The sequence below is a fragment of the Leptodactylus fuscus genome, chromosome 2 (assembly GCF_031893055.1).
Source record: "Leptodactylus fuscus isolate aLepFus1 chromosome 2, aLepFus1.hap2, whole genome shotgun sequence".
NCBI classification, from domain to species: domain Eukaryota; kingdom Metazoa; phylum Chordata; class Amphibia; order Anura; family Leptodactylidae; genus Leptodactylus; species Leptodactylus fuscus.
In genome coordinates, this window is record NC_134266.1 from 116942496 (window position 1) to 116961062 (window position 18567).

An 18567-nucleotide genomic window follows, 5' to 3' on the forward strand; every position below is an offset into this window, starting at 1 on the left:
ATGGCAAGGGTATGGTGTAGAAGAGAATTCATGGGAACCGGTATCTAACATCAATGCTCCTCGTTTGATTAGACGTTTTCACCAGCAGTATCCAACAAAACCAGGTTCTGTGGCGCCCAGAGGTCGCCGTTAGAAGGGGAGTGATGTCAGGATTTGAACCTGTGACCTGCTGTCTTGCCCGATGTCTCCTTGTTTCCTGAGCTATCCAGCTTGTTGAATAACGGCCTGTTGGACTTCTGTGTGGAGCCTACTCCTGAGGCTCATCAGCTGCTTCTAATGATTGGAATCCGCCCTGTATTAACCTGATTGGGTTGCCTATATATACTTGACTCTGACACTTCCTGTTCTGTTGGTATTGTGTTCTGAATATCCGAATACAGCCTGGACACCTAGGAGACCTCTTTGCTAGAGATCTTCTTTAGTTCCTCGGAACTTTACCTGCTGGCTGCCAGCATCCTGTCCGCACAAAGAAGTTTGAAGCCCTCCACGGAGGCAAGTATGTCCGGAGTGATTTCAGTAATCCAAGTCTCTGTAAACAGCATCATACTGCACTCACGAAACTCCTGTTGATGTCTGGTCAGTGCTGTCAGTTCATCCATCTTATTCACAATTGATCTCACATTCCCCATAATGATGGACGGAATCACATGCTTTTTGCATTTTTTCCTTCGCGTTTCAGTATGCCGGCTCGTTTTCCGCGTTTTTTAAGTTTTCTTATTAGTTCGTGGGAGATGGTGAGAGCATGCTTGCCCTGTAGCTTGTCCTGTAGCATGCTTCCTGTAGGCATAACATGTAACAGTGTCTCCTTAGTGTACACCAGTCTTCCTTGTATGTGTGGAGGCAGACTTCAGACAAAAGGTTCAAAAAGGATTTCTTTGAAAGTCTTTCTGCATCAATTCCAGCTCACGGTAAGTTCTTATACTAATGTTCCTTATAGTAATAGAAAAGAAGTGAAGAAAAAGGACAGGAGAGAGAAAGATCAGTTTAGTTTGTAGCAGCTGTAACACAGGCAGCCACACAAGGCGGCGCCAGGAAGTAGACCAAGACCACTATTATGCCCCATAGTGGCCCCTGCACACAGTATTATGTCCCATAGTGGCCCCTGCACACACTAGTATGCCCCATATCCTACAAAACAAGTTACTTCATATACTTGATTACCACTATGGGTATGAAAAGGACAACACAGTGTTCCAGCAGGACAACCACCCAAAGCATACGTCGACATTAGCGAAGAAATGGTTTGATGACAATGACGTAGAGGTGCTTTATTGGTTCTCAGACCTCAACCAAATCAAACACTTGTGAGTACAGTTGAAGAAAAATCTGTATTTGTACCAAAGTGAGTCAATCCGTACACACCAACATTTAGGAACGAGTAGAAAAGACCTGGGATCAGATTTCTATTCAAACTTGCATCTGATAGAGAGAATACCCAGAAGGATTCAGGCAGTGTTGAAAGCCAAAGGTGGAGTTACAAAATAAAAACTAAAATTTAGATGTTTAGGAGCAAAACAGTAACAATGCAGTTACATGACAAGAATCTACATAACTAATCATATGCTAAATAGTTGTAAATTAATGTATGAGTTAGACAAGATGATTGTGTATAAAATGGTCATCTTACATTCGAAGACGTAGAGGATTAATTTATATGGCTTTAGGAACGGCTATTTTTCCAAAGATTTTATAGATCACATATATAAGCTTGTACTCTGTGTATATATTATATATTATTTACTATATTTCCTTTGCATCCAAATACCATATTTTAAATGGTGACTGATTAAAAACAAACAATATTTGCATATCTAGTTATGAAGGTTATTTCAGGGCCAAAAACTTTGCAGTCCCTTTGGTGTCTTTATATGTTTTGTAGTCCTTCAACTGAGGGCCATTTTGTAAAACTATAGGTTATATCATATCGGTTAGTGGGCTTTACCCTTTCACACATACTATTAACATAGGGAGTGTAATACGTCTTTAGATATGTGGGTTATACCCTTTGATACCACTTGCATGTTACCAAAGGTTCCCACTGAAGTCATGGAGGTCACCTGGCATCTCCTGACCTTCTTCAAGAATTATCATTTTTCTGGCCCCCATTCATTTATGCCAGTTTTCGATCTCTGCTTCCTGTTTAAAGCAATGAGAAGTAGACTCAGAGCAGAAATTGGCCTTGATTTTGTAAGCATACTCTATTCGCTCCCACAAAACATAACATACCCATTTCTGGCCCCCCCACAAGGTATAAAGCACCCTCACCTGGACCTTACAGAACTGGACCACAAAGTTGGCAAGTATGACATGAAATAAACCACAAACAAATTTATGGGAACACACTAGCATGTATCAAATATATGTATGAAAATAAATAATTTACAATACATTTATCAAAATATAATACAAAAACAGGAAAGGACTTACAAACAAAGGTTACTGTAACAACAGTGACTGATACCAGGAGGCCATCTCCTTGGAGTACCGCGCATTGGGTGTGAGCGCCACTCCCTCCCTGGGTCTTATTGCCACCATTGTTATATTATCATGGCTTCAGGTATGTGTGTACCCTGATCTGCTATAAACTACAGAATGATTATGTATATTATCTATCGATACTGATTAAATAGCAGTTTCATATAATCAGGCTTTATTACTAGAGTTGAGCGAGTACTGTTCGGATCAGCCGATCCGAACAGCACGCACGCATTGAAATCAATGCACGCAGCCGGCACGCGGCGGGTTAAGCGGCCAGCCGCCGTCAAACCGGAAGCACCAGGTGCTTCCATTCATTTCAATGCGTGTGTGCTGTTCGGATCGGCTGATCCGAACAGTACTCACTCAACTCTATTTATTACATATATTGTGAGGTTGTTATATTATACACAAATCATCTAATAGTATATGGATTTTTACTACCATTATCTTTGATACATTGTTATATTAGGGGCTTTTTGTCCTTGTGTGTGTTCCAGGGAGAGTGTCTAGTATCAGGGTCACTGTTGTTACAGTGACTTTTTGTTGTATGTTCTATTTATTTATTTAATTCTATCTTGACACGTGTATATACAATAAATTTTCACATGATTTTCATACATTAGGGTATGTTCAAACAGAGAAAAATAAAGAGGAATTAGTCTTCATTTTCTGCCAACAGTATTTTCACCGTGGTCCAGCAGAATGCTTTTTTTTCTGCATAATTCACCCCCAAATCCATGGCAAATTCCTCCATGTGAACACAGCCTTTAGGCTAAGGCCCCATGGGCCGGAACTACAGAGCTTTGAACAAAGTTCACGGAGTTTTCCTCTGCGGACTTTCCGTTACAATTATATCTATGAGAAAGCTGCCGGCGTTTCCGTAGATATAATTGACATGCTGCGGTTTTGGAAATCGCAGTGTGTCCGCGCTGAGATTTTTTCTGCAAATTGAGGTTGGGATTCGCATTAATCCCATCTACTTTGCAATTACTGTAAAACACTGTTTTTTCAGGGTTTATTGCAATTATTGTTAAGGACTAAGTTTTTCATTAAGTAGAAGTTTTAAGTATGTACCTGTACAGCAGGTAAAGTTCTTAACGTACAGTCATGGCTGTAAGTGTTGACAACCCCGAATTTTTTCCAGAAAATAGATAAACGTTAATTTCCTTTCTGAGTAACAGAATACAAAAAAAAAAAAAAAGAAAAAAAAAGCCAAAACTCCTAAAATGGGCTGGACAAAATTAATGGCAACCTCACCTTTCATTTGGTTGTACTCCCTTTGGAAAACACAACTGAAATCAATCACTCCCTACAATTATCAACAAGCTTCTTACACCTCTCAATTGGAATTTCAGACAACTCTTCTTTTGCAAACTGCTCCAGGTCTCTGATATTTGAAGGGTACCTTCTCCCAATAGAAATTTTAAGATCTCTCCACAGTTGTTCAATCAAATTTAGCCATTGTTGGCCATTTCAAAACTTTCCAGGGCTATATTTCCATATACTTTTGGGTGCCTGACACTGGGCCCTACATTGTGACCCGAAATTCTTCCATAATCTTCAGAATTCATGAAGCCTTGCACAAAAGTAATAATTTTCTGTGAGAAATACTTTATTTTCTGGAGAAATTTCAGTACATGCTAATTATACAGGGCCAATAGGGTTCCCATATCCCAGTAGAAACCAAAAGATCAAGGGTTGGTTCAGACTAGCGTTTGTATTCCGTCCGGAAGGAGTCCGCATGGAGACCCCCAGACGGAATACAATCGCAATTGCAAGAGATGTGCTGTCAAAGCACACGGACCCCCATAGACTATAATGGGCTCCATGTGTTTGCCGCGCACTGCCCACACAAATGATTCGTGCAAACAGTGCGCAGCAAGCACACTAAGCCCATTATAGTCTATGGGGTCCATGTGTTTTGACAGCACATCGCTTGCAATTGCGATTGTATTCCCTCCAGGGGGTCTCCATGCGGACAGAATACAAACGCTAGTGTGAACCAACCCTGACCTCTATTTGCCTGGAATTAATTGGTATACCAACCAAAAATGGATAGGAAAAAAAAAAAAGATAGACTGTTTCATACAGCAATAGTTTTAACAGTGAAACATTAAGGGCAACATGTCCCACTGTACTCCTATAGGTACAAAAACCACTAGGGATTTTAAAACTAAACCTCTCTTCACCTGTTATCTGCCCTAGACCACCAAGGATTTTTAACAACAACCTTTTCTATCACCTAGACCCACCAGAAATTTTAACCTCTTAGCAACACATCATATACCTTGTACCAGGAACTGAGCTGTTTCCATACCCGGTGGTTAAGGGCTGTATTATACAGCAGGCCTCCGCCGCTATTAACCCCTTTAGACACTTAAATTTTAGACACCGTAAATTTTCACTAAAGGAAACAAAATAGCAACAGCCTCCATATTGGACCCAATATGATCTGTTGTCATGACAGCCAGGAGCCTATTGAAGGCCATAAGCAGTCAGTAGAAATTAATTTCACAATAGACAGTGATACAGTTGTATTCTAGTATATTTATATGGATAATCAGACCTCCTAAGGTTAAAGTAGCCTAGGGAGTCTACAAATAAAAAGTAAAAAAAAAAAGTTTCAAAAAAAAAAAAAAAAAAAATTACCCCACCTTTTCATAGATTAAAATAAAAAGTCTTAGCCATGTGTTCTGGTGGCATTAGACTGATCCATATGTTCCATGATGAAGCTGCTACTACAGCAATCCGTGTGGGTGTATCTCAACCTAGTAATTTGTTTATATTGTCCACTTTTGCAGTCCTTTATGAATTGGTAAGACTCACTAATGAGTTGATATCTATTCTATGTTTTTTGGATTCTTGTTTTGTAATTTTTTTTAAAAAAAATGAATTATGTACAATATGCACTTTATTATTGTTGGGTGTTCATACAGTTTTCATATCTGAATATTGCAACCTATTTTAGCAAAGTACTTAAGGATGGACTCCTGGTATCCCAGTAGCACTTGAGTGGTTTTAATTGCTGTTAAAGTGTACGTCTCTTTGTATCTCCTTTCTTTAATTGGTGGGCTGTGAGGAACGAATCCCACAGTTCAAGTCTATGGAAGAGTACCGATGGGGTGGAGCGCATTCTTCACAGCCCAGCGATAACACTAGGCTATAAAGCACTCTTCTGACAGTGGAGAGATATCTGTACTAAAATCAATAGCAGCTCAGATACCTCCAGCAGCAGGGCGCATACCAGGAAAGTGCGCTGAATTCAGCACACAGTCTGCTTTCAAGCAGTATATAATACCGCATATCTATGAGAACGTGAAAAGTCCTTTTTACATTCAGTAACTGTTTGACACATATAGAGCACCCCTGGCATTATTTAGCTGTGCCACCTTTCAAATTCTTTTCAGTTTTATTTTACCAGATATTTTGTTAAATGTACCAAATAATAGATGCCTGTTCGAGTAGAGAAATGAAGGAGATCAGGACTTCTTCAGGAGGGACTGTAAAGAGAAGATTCTCATGTGATTAAGTCAGAACCATAAGGGTCTAGCAGTATGGATATATGTAAAAGCAGCACCATTTAAGGTAAATGAAAATTTTAAATGCTCTAATAAAAAAAAAAAATCTCTATATCATACCAACAATTTACTGGTAAATACAAGAAACTAATAGGTCTCATTAAAGACAGTTTCTTCCTCTAGTTATGCAGTAAGTTTTCATATAGAAGTTTATGAGAGGGGGCGCTAGAAAACATTACAAAAGCTCCACTAGGTTGAAAACTAACTCTGCTATATTTTTCTAGATCTACCACTGTACAGAATTCTTTCTATCTATTAATATTATAAATGTGAAAGTTTGTGTGTTTGGATGTTTGTTCCTCAATCACACCCGAATGGCTGAATGGATTTCTTTGAAATTTCACACACCTACATATTGGCCAGGAAGGAAAAATAGGCTACATTAAATGTATCTCACTCACCCCAAATAGCCACCACAACCCTCAAAAGTTGTCTCCTGCTTCGCTGTCGGCCCTGGCATGACATCAGCGCAGGTAGTTACATGCAACTCCTATTGGTGCATGGCGGTGTGTGGGCAGGATAAGGAGCAAGCACAGCTGCCCCATAGGTTTACGCCGAAATGTGGGCGTGGCCAGCACGAGTACACTTTGCTCAACATGGCGGCTGCCCGCATGTTTCCAAATGGCGCTGACATGCTGTCACACATTGCCTCATACCGGCGTAGCATGCAGTAGCGCAACCAGGCCTAACGTGGCCAGACGCACGTACCTGCATACTGTGCGGCCGGGAAAACAGACGTCTTGGGAAAGACCACACAAGCCAGCTGGTGTTGCAACCACAACACACAGACCTCCCCAGCATTTACATGGTGAGTGCTGCGGGTACAGTGATCGGCGGGTTGGTTAGGGGAGGGAGGGGCGGTACAAGAGGTGGTGGGTAGGGAGGTTTTGTGGAGGTGCTGGTGGTGGGGGGGATTTTGGACCAGAGGGCCCAGGGTGAGTAGGGGGTGGGAGGAGACAGATTGCACATGTGAAGGGGGGGGGGGGGGAGATGTAGGAGGTGACTAATCTCTAAAGGGGGGGAGGGGCCAGAGGCGCAGCAGCGGGGCCGTGGGGTCCCGGCCCACGATGGTGTGGGAGGGGCCTGCGGCGGCCGTGAGGAAAGGGCCGTGGGGGGGCTGCACTGCAGGTGGTTCGCACAAGAGTGAGGGGGCCGCGGACGAAGTCACAGGTATAGCTAGTGAGGCAATAAATCAATTAATTAGATGAGAGAAGCCTCCTCCTTCCACCTCCATAGACTTCTGAGGAAGAAATTCACTCTGATTAGTTGCATATTCAAGGAAAGGAATATGAGAGCAGCTTGATCAGCGCTGAAGGAAACATTACTTTTTAGAAGAAATATTGGCAAATTATATTTATCAACACTATTGCTTTATGAAAACTGCTTCATAATTGGAAAGCTTTACGAAATTCAGAATGCAGAAATGAAATTCACATATCCATTCACTGCCAGCTAACCTCTGCATTCTGTATGTTTTAAGATGAATTTAAGAGTGACCAGAAATGGCCCATGTGATCCTCAAACATTTCTGTAATGGCAGATGAAAACTTTTCATCTCCTCGAAGAAAAGGTGTTCTGTTATTATATAGACATTGAAATGAAATACAAACAGCTATAATAGATTGAAAGTATATCTAATTTTACAGATCATTAAAACCACTTAACATATACAAAACTCAAAGCTGTACATATACATGTGGGAGTATAACCTATTGTCCAGAATGGACATCTCTTTGTGATGAAATAGCGATCTCTGTCCGGCCTCTGCTTGCAGGGATTCTTTTTGCCATCCAGGTGGCTGCAGAGCAACTGCAGATATGAGAGTGGAGTGCTCTTTAGCAGCATAGAAAGTACTCTGTATGGCCACTGCGGCAGAATCTTTACCAGAATATACTGTGTGTATATAAAGCAACAGGTGCTCATCAAAAAGATTCATCTAGGTGGACCAGGTCTTTATATTTCATAGCCTACTATGCAGCAAGTAGGCCAACATGAAAGCCAGAGTGTGGAAAAAGTGTAAAAGGGTTCCCCACTGCATTCACACTGACTTTCATAACAGTTTGCATGTCTTTTAAATAAGGGGTGTAGGCTTTTTCCCAGGCCAAGCTTCCTTTGCATACTTCTTTTTCTTGGGCTCATTAACAGTATCTGCAGTGAAGCTGGATGAAGTAGGTGCAGCAGTGATGGGTGCAGCTGTTGGTGTAGTTGGTGCAATATCCACTTCTGGTGCCAAGTTAGGAAATGGCATGCCACCCATCAGAGCTGTACCATGGCCTCCAGCTGTCTGTGCTCCAGATTCAGCATGAGTGGGAGGGAGACCTCCATACAAGCCTCCAGAATACGGGAAGTTCTGTACACGACGTCCCACAGAGTCTTCTAAACTAAGAGATCCAGATGTTTCTGTTTTCTTTTTCTATGGCAATAGAAATACAAGATTTAAGGCGTGAATGAAAAGGTAGAATAGGAAACACCACAGTTTGCCAAGTAACTTACCTTCACTGGAACTACAGCTGTTTGCACCATGTTCCTGAAGCGACCAACTGAAGGGTCGACATCCTCTGTTTAAAGGGGTGGGAGAGAGAGAGAGAAAAAAAAAAAAAAAAGAGAAAAAAAAAAAAAAAGTTTAAACGCTGAACAGTCTCAATGTGAGAGGCAGTTTTGCATTACAAGGAGATCAGGGGACTTCATTGCTTCTTATCCCCATCTATGATTTTTAATGCTGATGTACATTTTAGGCCACAGCTCAGTTTACCCGTTTCACTATACATACATTTAGTTTTGACCCCTTTTTTTTTTTTTTTGAATTGGGGGGCGGAGGGGCAGTAGTAATTATATAGTCTATTCTAATTATTGTTCCTCGTAATGTCTCTACACCTTGAAAAACCTTTTCTGAAGGTCACAAGACACAAAAGCAGTGAGCAGATGAATGGGACTAAACAGAATGGCATTAGGAACTATAGATTGCACACTTGTCTCAAAATGTCCACTGCTAGGTCTATAAGGGCTGCTATGTTTTTATTCACCTGGATTAATAATTTCATCATCTTCACTAAAGGTGACTCTGTAATTTCTCTTTTTTCTTCTAGATCTCTGGATGTCCAAGTTGCCCTCCTCTATGGTTAGTGTTGATATTCTCTTGTTGTGAGCAGTGTTGAACTCTGTAAGATTCTGCAAAAAAAGGAAATTGAATTTTAAAACGACAACTAAACCCAGAATCCAAATCAAATAGAAAATATACAAGTTCCTAAATGACACCTCACATCTCCAGATTTTTCCTGCTCTCTTTTCTTATATCTTAATTCCAAAGCATGAAAGATAAGATAGAAAAGCAGTATATTCTTCTCTTTGGCATCAACCATATTTTCCTTCATCTAATGCTATTGTTTTTGAGCCAGGAAGTTTAGGATGAGAAGGCAGGGTTTAGGAAACACTGTCTATACAGGGAGTGTGGCCATTTTGTTGGAAGGAACCTCCCAAATAACTGACAGTATGAGATAGGAATAAATAATAGTATACTTAGTACCAGCAGTAACCATGGCAAAAGTAGTGTACACACCAGCTGGCTGTCCCACACCAACTTGCAGTGATAACAGTACAGTTCTACTGAGAAAGTCACCCAACTTTCCCAAAGTAATGATTGACATAACTATATGTAGTTATGTATTGTAAATACCAGATCTCACTATTGCCCCAATACTATATGCACTAAATAATATGGCATACCACGTGAGATTTTCTTCTCTTGGACTTAGGAAAACTAGAAGCAAACCAGGTAATACTCTAATAGGGACTGCTGAATAATAAGTCATTTTTGCCAGATTTCCCTTTCAGAGTTCTGGAAAAGCTGAGCAACATACCAGGAACACAGTTATAGGGACTGCTGAATACTGAACATACATAAATTATTCTCCCTGTAATAGGTTCTGGGAAAACTTGGTATCATAGCATGTGGAGCTGTGATGGGAAATGCTGAATACTAAATAAATTCCATTCCTTGCCACATAATTGTACCATATCATGTCAAATGTGCTTTTCAGAGTCCTAGGAAGGCTGAGTAGCATAACAGGTAATGCAGTATTAACTATTAAACTCAGTTAACTGAATTTCCTCAGTGTAAATTTACTGGTGTTTTGTCTTTATCCCAGTGGTTCTTAACCTTGTTTGAGGTACCGAACCCACCAGTTTCATATGCACATTCACTGAACCCTTCTTTAGTGATAAATCAAATATGATTTTTTTTTTTTCCAAATTCAAGACATAGGTATATGGGTTTTTTTTTACTGGTACACAAAATGAACCGTGCATATGGCATAGGGTTCGATCAAACCCTGGTTAAGAACCACTGCTTTATCCAAAGCCAAGTGAGTACATGAGCACTATCCTGAAACTTTGTGAAGAACATGCAACCTTGCTTAATCAAAGATGGTCTTCTCTTTTGCCTTTCCAAGTACCAATATGTCTTTCAATAAGGAAATCCATGCATCAGTCTCTTCTCTGTTTTCCTTGCTACATTTTGTACTAGACTAGACTACTACCTCTAGCTGACCATATGATACTCTGCTGAGGCATCATCGGAATAGCACAGAGAAAAGGAAAGCAAAATAAAATCTAAAAGTAAAAATAGTTGAACAGAATCACAAAAGCAGCTGAAGTGTAAGGAAGTGATTATACTGTTGTTCTTCCTTAAACAGCCCCAGTGATCTTAGACAGGCAAAGCTTTTGAGGCTGTGCAATAATAATGCCATAATAGTATGTCAAGGTGCAGCAAAAACCTGAGACACTTTATACACTATTAAATCAAGGTGTGGGAATGGAGTATGGCTACTTCTGTATTACTTGAATGCAGATCTAAATACGTTAAAAACAGTTCTCATTAGCAACAACATCCACCTATGTAATATCACTTACATCTAGTTCTGTCTCCTCCTCTGGAAGGCCCAGAAGACCTTTCAGTTCATCATCTTCTCCAGCTTTATCATCTCCTTTTAAAGCTGATGGAAGGGTTTGAGGTTTCTCTCGAAGTGTATACATTCGTGTTGATGCACCAAACGAAACTGTGGAGTCAATGGGGATCTGTTGGGGCTTGTGTGGTTCTAAACGGATATGGCCAAGGAAAGTGCCATGGGCTGGGAGAAAGAAAAAAAATGCGATTACTTAGCAATATGAAAAACGTGATTGTACAATAACTCAAAGTTAGTCTAATCTGAATTAGAACAAATATTAAATCTTATTGAGTATGGACTTACTACTGTTGAGATCTATCAGGAAGACTCGCTTCAAATGCTTGTGGTAGACCAGTGCTGAATGGACTCTGGAGCATGACTGATGGTCGATTGTGAAATCACATAAATCTGGGTTTCTCCCAAACAAATAATATTTTTTTTCATCAATAATAAGTTTCTGCCAAGAAACAAAAAAATCAAAACAACCTGTTATAAATTTGAAAAAAAAAAAAAAAGAAAAGAAAAGGAAAAAAAAAAAAACGTGACACTGAAGATAAATGGAACATTTTTTTTACATCAAAGATTTTGGTACTCCAGTTGCATTACATAAATGAATAGTGCAGATGAAGGAAAATTTTCATAATTTCCATATTGAGAAGTTTCAGGGATCAAAACACCAGATACTCCCACAGCCTCTTCTGGCTAAGGAGCAGCTGCTGCCTATTATATGTCTGGCTGGCCCCTCCTCCACATGTGCACATGCAGTCCCCCTTGCAATCCACATGGGGGTGGCTTCTGGAGACATCCCCAAACTTCTTGAGTTGTTCAAAATTTTAAAATGCTGCTTCCAGCCACCACTAGGCTCCACCAAAAGCCTTTATGTCCACTTCCGGCTGGAAAACCGGCCACAGCATCCTTCTAGGAAGCTCCAGCAGGTGCAATGCTACCTGCCACTGCCTCAAAGGCAGATTCTCCTGCCACGATACACCTCTACCACAAGCCTCCCCAAGCCCAAAGGTGCAGCAAAGCAACTGCCCCCTGAAATCATGGAGCACCAAGGGCAGGGTCCCCTACCCACAGGGCGAGACAACCCCCTTCCAGGTACCCAAGAAGGCTGGACGTGGTAAAATTTGAGAAGGATTTAAGGACGTCTTGCAGTGGCTCCCCTATGTAGGCTTATGCCCCACCGGTTACTTAATGCATAAGTTCAAGAGTACCGGTAAAGAGCACTGTATTATTTCCCTTTGAACAATGGCAAGATTATTAGAATATTAATTTCATTTTAACACACCTGCACTATTGATTTAAAATTTTTTAAAAGGTTAGGGATACATTAATTCTAAAAATCAGCATCTATGATAAAATACATGTACAATAAGTTATAACCCAGAGCGTCACTCCACACACTGAGCTTAAATGCTTACGGCAGTTATTATAGCACTTCTAGGACCCAGATACCACAGACACACCCTGGAGATGAACCAGAGCACAGATATCTAGGTTAGTATCAAGTGCGCTGCAAAAGACATTTCTCATTTACAGTGAGAACAGAACATTTCTCAGCACTGCTGAAAAAAATTCACCCAAATAAAGCAGTAACCATACAAACATCTGTCAATAAAATAAAAGATCCTAGCATGTGTACCAGATATAGGGAAATAGCACAGAGAGCCCACCACTTTTAATGCAGTGGGGCAAGAAGATGGACCAGAAACATTACATTAGCACATACACATGCAATGGAAATTGTCAGACTTCTCAATATTCTAACGTGTATATGAGCTACTAACTGCTCTATAATGGCAAGTGTTATGGAAAACTAGGTATAGTCATGTTGGATTTCAAAGTTGGACCCTTTCTTTACCCAGAGGTGTAAGGCAGAGACTTGTCCCTCTCTCAATTGCAACAGACATATATTATGTTGCATGAACTAATCACTCTTTCAGCAATTGCACCACCACAGATGTTAAGAGCACCATGGTGCAAAGGTAAAAATGACGGTGCTGTAAAGCAGAGAGAAGAAATATGGGTCGTACAGTTATCAGACAGAATACAATAGAGCCACCAAGCATACCTACAGCTCTACATTTAATATGGTTCAGGAAATCTTAGGCTACATGCACACAACCAAGTTGGGCTATGATGCTCCATTCCAATCTGATAATTATATAGCAGGTCCTATCCTGCTTCGTGGTATCAGAATGGGACAGACTCTATAGGAATGAATCAAGTACAGAAGGCACTTGGATGACAGTCTGATCACAGTCATGACAGAGTGTTTCCCTCAACCTCCATACTTGGCAGGATGCATAAACCCTTAGGCCATGTCCACAATGGTTTCTTTAAGTTCGCTGCTCTGATCGGTCATATCATCTGAACAAAGTTACCAAAAAAAAAAACTCTTCAAAGATGCAGACAAAGCACATTCTATCTGTATCTTTAATGCACTGCAATAAACAAAATAAAAAAAAGAAGGGTCTTTCATCTTTGATCTAAGGATTCGTTCACACTTGGCTTGGTGTGTGCGTTCCGCCGGGTTTCCGTCCTCAGCCCCGGCAAAACTGGACAGGGAATGGAAACCAGGCGGTCATCTTTAAAACCCATTCACTTGAATGGGTTTGTAACAGGGAACGCCTGCTGCCTGTCTGTGGGGAAACCGGTTTTCTTAGCCAGACACAAAGTCGGATATTGTGTTTGGCAAAAAAAAACAAAACAAACGGTTTCCCCACAAACAGGCGGACACCTTTACAGACCCTTTCAAGGGAAGGGGTTTTAAAGCTGACCGCCGAGCTTCCGTCTCCTGTCTAGTTTCACCAGGGCTGAGGACGCAAACCCGGCGGAATGCACACATGGGACACTGAGCGCAAGTATGAACAAACCCTTAAACAAGATGGAAAAAAGCTTCTGTCTTGTTTTGTAAACTAACAGCACCAATATCTCCTTGCTGTCGAAAGGCAGGCCCTACAGCTCAACATCATTACTGAACTGTGAGGATTACAGACTCGTACAGTCTAGCAGTATATAGTATTGCACATCAATAAGGATGTGAAAGGTTCTCTAAACATTTCAAGGCATTCGCTTTTACGCTGGATATCGAGGCTTTAAAACACGGATGCATTATACAGCAGAGTTCCAACAGCAACACCTGTTCTGCTTAAGGACATTAACCCCTATAGATGCCTTTGTCAAACAAGACTGAGGCACCTAGTTACTGCCATGCTTGTGACAATCACCACCCAAAGTTTTGGGTGTTCAACAGGTGTTAAAACTAAACTATATGAGTGTGGCCTCACCATAATCGGAGCAATCTGCAGAATACAAGTAACATGGAATTTTGGCTGCACAGTGAACACCATAAAAAACTCATGAGGCCCCACGTTGCAGAAATGCTGCCTTTTTTTTTTTTTGTTGCATTTTTTTGAGTCAAAGCCAGGAGTGGACTGAGCAGAAGGGAGAAATATATTAACTTCCTATATACTTCCCATTCCTTACCATTACCACTTCTCCATTCCATACCTTTGGCTTAAAAAAACACTACAAACAGGCCACAAGAAAATTGCCGCTTACTTACCGTGTAAGCGGCCATTTTTCTTGTGGCCACGGGCATGCACAGTCAGCTCTGCCCGAGGCCTACAAGTTTCACCACCTGTGCCGGAAGACACATGAAGAGGATGCTCCTGAAGAAGATGGAGGCAGCACTGGAGAATTTTCTCACAGCATTGGGGACGCCCTCAGTGCTGCTTGAGTGCTAGGGCACGCCCCAAGTGCTGCGAGAGAACTCATCTGCATACTGGAGAAAACCGGTATTTCTACGGAATGGCGGAGCAGAGAAGACATTTAAAGGTAGGAGAAGAATAGCCTTTCTTAAGGCTATTCCAACGTGTGATCTACAAAAAATTAAGTTGAAATGATAGGATCCCTTAAGATACCTACACACATAATGCCAAAAGTCTGACAAGCCTGGTATTTTGGTACACTTGGAATACTATCCTTTGTGTACTGTGGTGTGCAGCCCCCTACCCCAATTACCTGTTCTGCAAATGACTTGGACATAGACACACCTAATGTTTTGTCCTGAAGGTATATCAACCGCCACTGCCTTACTCCCCTCATTGAGAAAACTACACCGTCAGCTTAACTAGGCATGCTTGTGTAATGTCGCTAAACCTAATATCGCTACGGAGTGTGCACTTGATCTGAATCAGAGCATTAGATTTTAGGGTTTGACAACGTATGAAAGAAAAGTCCCCGATCACTGTTGTAAAGTCATACACATTAGCAGTGCTGGGTCAGTACAGCACCCTACCATAAATGCCAGGCTGCCGGAAATAGTCCAATATAGAGAGCAGTCCCATACTATCTGCTATCTACTCACCTCTATCAGTTTATCACCTTTCACAACATCAAGATGCAGTCCTGGAGGAGGCTTCCCTGCCCTATAGAGAGAAGACATGCAGCATTACTGTCCCTCCTCCACATCACCATACCCAATGCACATGTCACCATTGCACCGGTATAAACCATTGCCTGCACACAACATGGCTCCAACTCCAGACCACACCTCCCCCAGATCTTCATTCTGCCGCCTCCTAAGTAGACCGGTGCTTTTATTGTATGCATTACTACAATGTGCACGGTTACTAGCAACCCGTCCTCTCAAAGCCCAGTCTCACCAGCTCGGACACTCAAATATTGGTTTGTTAGAGTTCGGATTCGCCGCCATCTTTGCTCCAGCTCCTCCTCCTGTAACATTCTGGTTAATACAAACGCTATATCCGATGTGGCGTAGGCGCATGCGCGTACGGATTCTCTCGTCTGCCAGCCATACGCACGTTGCCAATCGACGACTTACACTTCCGGTGTCGTCAAGGATGGTTGGCGCGTGTGACGTAGCTATGTAAAGTGAATGTAAAGTCACGTTCACCATGATAGCGCTCCTGGCTTCTTGACATGAATGTGGCAGTGACATAACCCTGCTTGTGTTTAGGCCACGTTATGGAGTATTTTGCAGAATATAATGCTACCTGCACATGTTGCAGTAGGAGCACGATACTCAGTATCATAGAATGTGCACGACGCTATTTTTCAGGCGGAAGCTGAGCTATACAAGTCTTTGTGCAGGTGTTTACGGTCAAGTTCATCTGTTTCAATGGTGGCGGGGTACAATTACCTACAAATTCTAGGCTATGCTCTTACACATGTATGGCGCCTAAAGCTCCAATATATGTCATGTTATATTACACTGAGGCGGCCTCTTCTCCCACACATATATAACGGTCACAGAAAGCTTCTGGCCCTGCGCGTTCAATGGTTGTCATCATCGGACATGCGCAATACAGTTAGTGGGCGGAGCTGAGGAGCAGTTAGCAGCAGCAGATAGTGAAGCCCAATGATGGAAGTCACGTCCCTAAGGTCCTTTTCTGATCATTTACATAGTGATAAAAGTATGATCTTTTATAATGATGGAGGGAGGTCCTGAATAAGAAATACATCGTTGTAAACTGCTGACTGCCCTACAAAGAACTGTGATCAGTTCATATCTCAATTATGTGCTGACAGGCCTTCATAGAGTTTTTTTTCTGCAGGTTTTTTTCTTTTGCTATTTAATGGAATCTGTCACAGTTGGGGTATGTTTATACCACTATTATTAAAGTCATTTGTTTCACCCTTTGAAATTACAGAAAATAAGCTTGTGATTCTGCAGCGAAAGCTGGGGGGGGGGGGGTTGTTTTTTTGTGCGGACACAAAGTCATTACTTGCAGGACTTTGTGTTTATGCGAAAAATAAAAAAACGTTTCCATGCGGAGAGGCTGCATACAGGCACCGGCGGTCACCTTTATAAACCCATTAAAATGAATGGGCTTTAAAGCTGACCGCCGGCAAACCGTCTCCTGTCCAGTTTCCCCGGGGTTTAGGACAGAAACCCCGTTGCAGACAGTGGCGGTAGTGTGAACGCTGCTTAAGACTAACATGCAGCTTATATGCAGTGTGTAGATGAGATTATACAAATGGCTACTTTTTTTTTTCTGCTGTGTGGAGCATTAGTCTTAAAGGAGTATTCTCACAAAAGAAATGTGTCATAAATGTCTGATAGATGCAAGTACCACCTCTGGGACCTGCACCTACCTCTAAAAGAAGCCTGACTATTACCTCACTGTGAAGTACGGCTTTTTAGAAACTCAGCTCTTTCCATAACACCCATAAAAGTGAATGGAGGATACACAAACAATGTAACAGTTCTGTTTCTATAACTGCCTTTCACTTCTACGGAAGTTATAGAAACAGCATAGCTAATAGCCAGTGTCAGCTTAAAAAAACTATACCTGCCTAGCAGATGCATAAAAACACCTCTTTTTAGCTGTTATTCAGGTGTTTAGGTTTCTATGGAACTATTCTGTAAATGCTTTGTCTCTGTGCATTCCCTGAACTTGCATACTCACAGTGTGAACATTTGGTGTATGGTAACAGCCCGATGGTAGACATAGGGGAGAAGTACCAGTCATGCATTACAGGTAGATAAGTGCTCCAAGTTCTTACTAAAGTATACATTCAGGCTCAGCAAGTTTATGGGAGACAGGGAACAATACCTATTGGAAAGTAGGATGACCCTAATGCTGTGCACAGAATTTTTTCCCTGTAAGTCAATAGAGAAGTCACTACATGGCTGCCTGTGGTCTGGTGGATTACACAACCATGTATTTTCATGGTCATCTATTCATTGAAATTGACACTGCAAAATGACCAGCCACACACTACTTTTACTAGCTGTAACAGAAACTGAAGGGCAACATCATTCTATAAGAGTGTTTTCGTGGCATACATATGAGAATTTTTTTTTATGTAGATCTCCCCTACAACAGATAGGAATGATATAAGCAGCTGAACAGTAGACGCAAAACCAGTAAGCAGTTGTTTGGGTGACAGAAACCATGCTTACATTAATGTGGGGGATGAAAGAGCTGCCTCCCAGTACCCTGGTTCCATAAACTATATGTTAAATATGGTGGAGACAAAATGGATTCTTTCATATTGCAGAATTGTGATTTTTTTTTTACTTCTTCACAGAAATAAAATCTTGCATGACGATTTATGATCCAATGTGAAGATCAACAAGCTCACTCTTATTGCCCTCCCAACATCTGCTGGTCAATGACATTGAATTTGGCACACTTTTGTCTGATGTGTATGGACAACTTGTGTGTGTTAGGTCAACTTTACTTTTGAAGCATATTGATGCTGAAGCAGCCGCTTTATCCACAACACACAAAACAAACTAAGTGAAGACAATACAGAGGGTATTTGCCGGTTTATTATTTTTTATTTTTTAACTTATATTACTACTACTCTTCTATATGGCCCATCAACATCAAAAAGTAGAAAGAAAGTTAACATGAGAAAGTATATACAAGAATTTAGTATATTAATGTTTATACACAGCACACACCTCATAAATTGTCCAATGAGTAGAAAATATTGCAGGATTCCTTTTATTCACTACTGATACTAGACTAAGGGTGCATTCACACTGAGTAAACGCTAGCTTATTCTGAACGTAAAACACGTTCAGA

The 18567-nt window shown here is 41.2% G+C and overlaps 1 protein-coding gene and 1 non-coding gene across 2 annotated transcripts; both read right to left on the reverse strand.

Moving 5' to 3' along the window:
- Positions 1 to 7639: 7639 nt before the first annotated feature.
- PPP1R8 (protein phosphatase 1 regulatory subunit 8) lies at positions 7640 to 15749 on the reverse strand. Its single transcript, XM_075264568.1, has 7 exons — positions 15673 to 15749; positions 15375 to 15435; positions 11303 to 11456; positions 10965 to 11182; positions 9080 to 9224; positions 8550 to 8614; positions 7640 to 8469 (listed from the first exon to the last, which is right to left on the reverse strand). Exons 1-7 carry the CDS (start codon positions 15720 to 15722, stop codon positions 8128 to 8130), a joined length of 1035 nt encoding a protein of 344 aa, XP_075120669.1. The 5' UTR covers positions 15723 to 15749; the 3' UTR covers positions 7640 to 8127.
- LOC142196408 (small Cajal body-specific RNA 1) lies at positions 12365 to 12516 on the reverse strand. Its single transcript, XR_012715236.1, has one exon.
- Positions 15750 to 18567: the final 2818 nt, after the last annotated feature.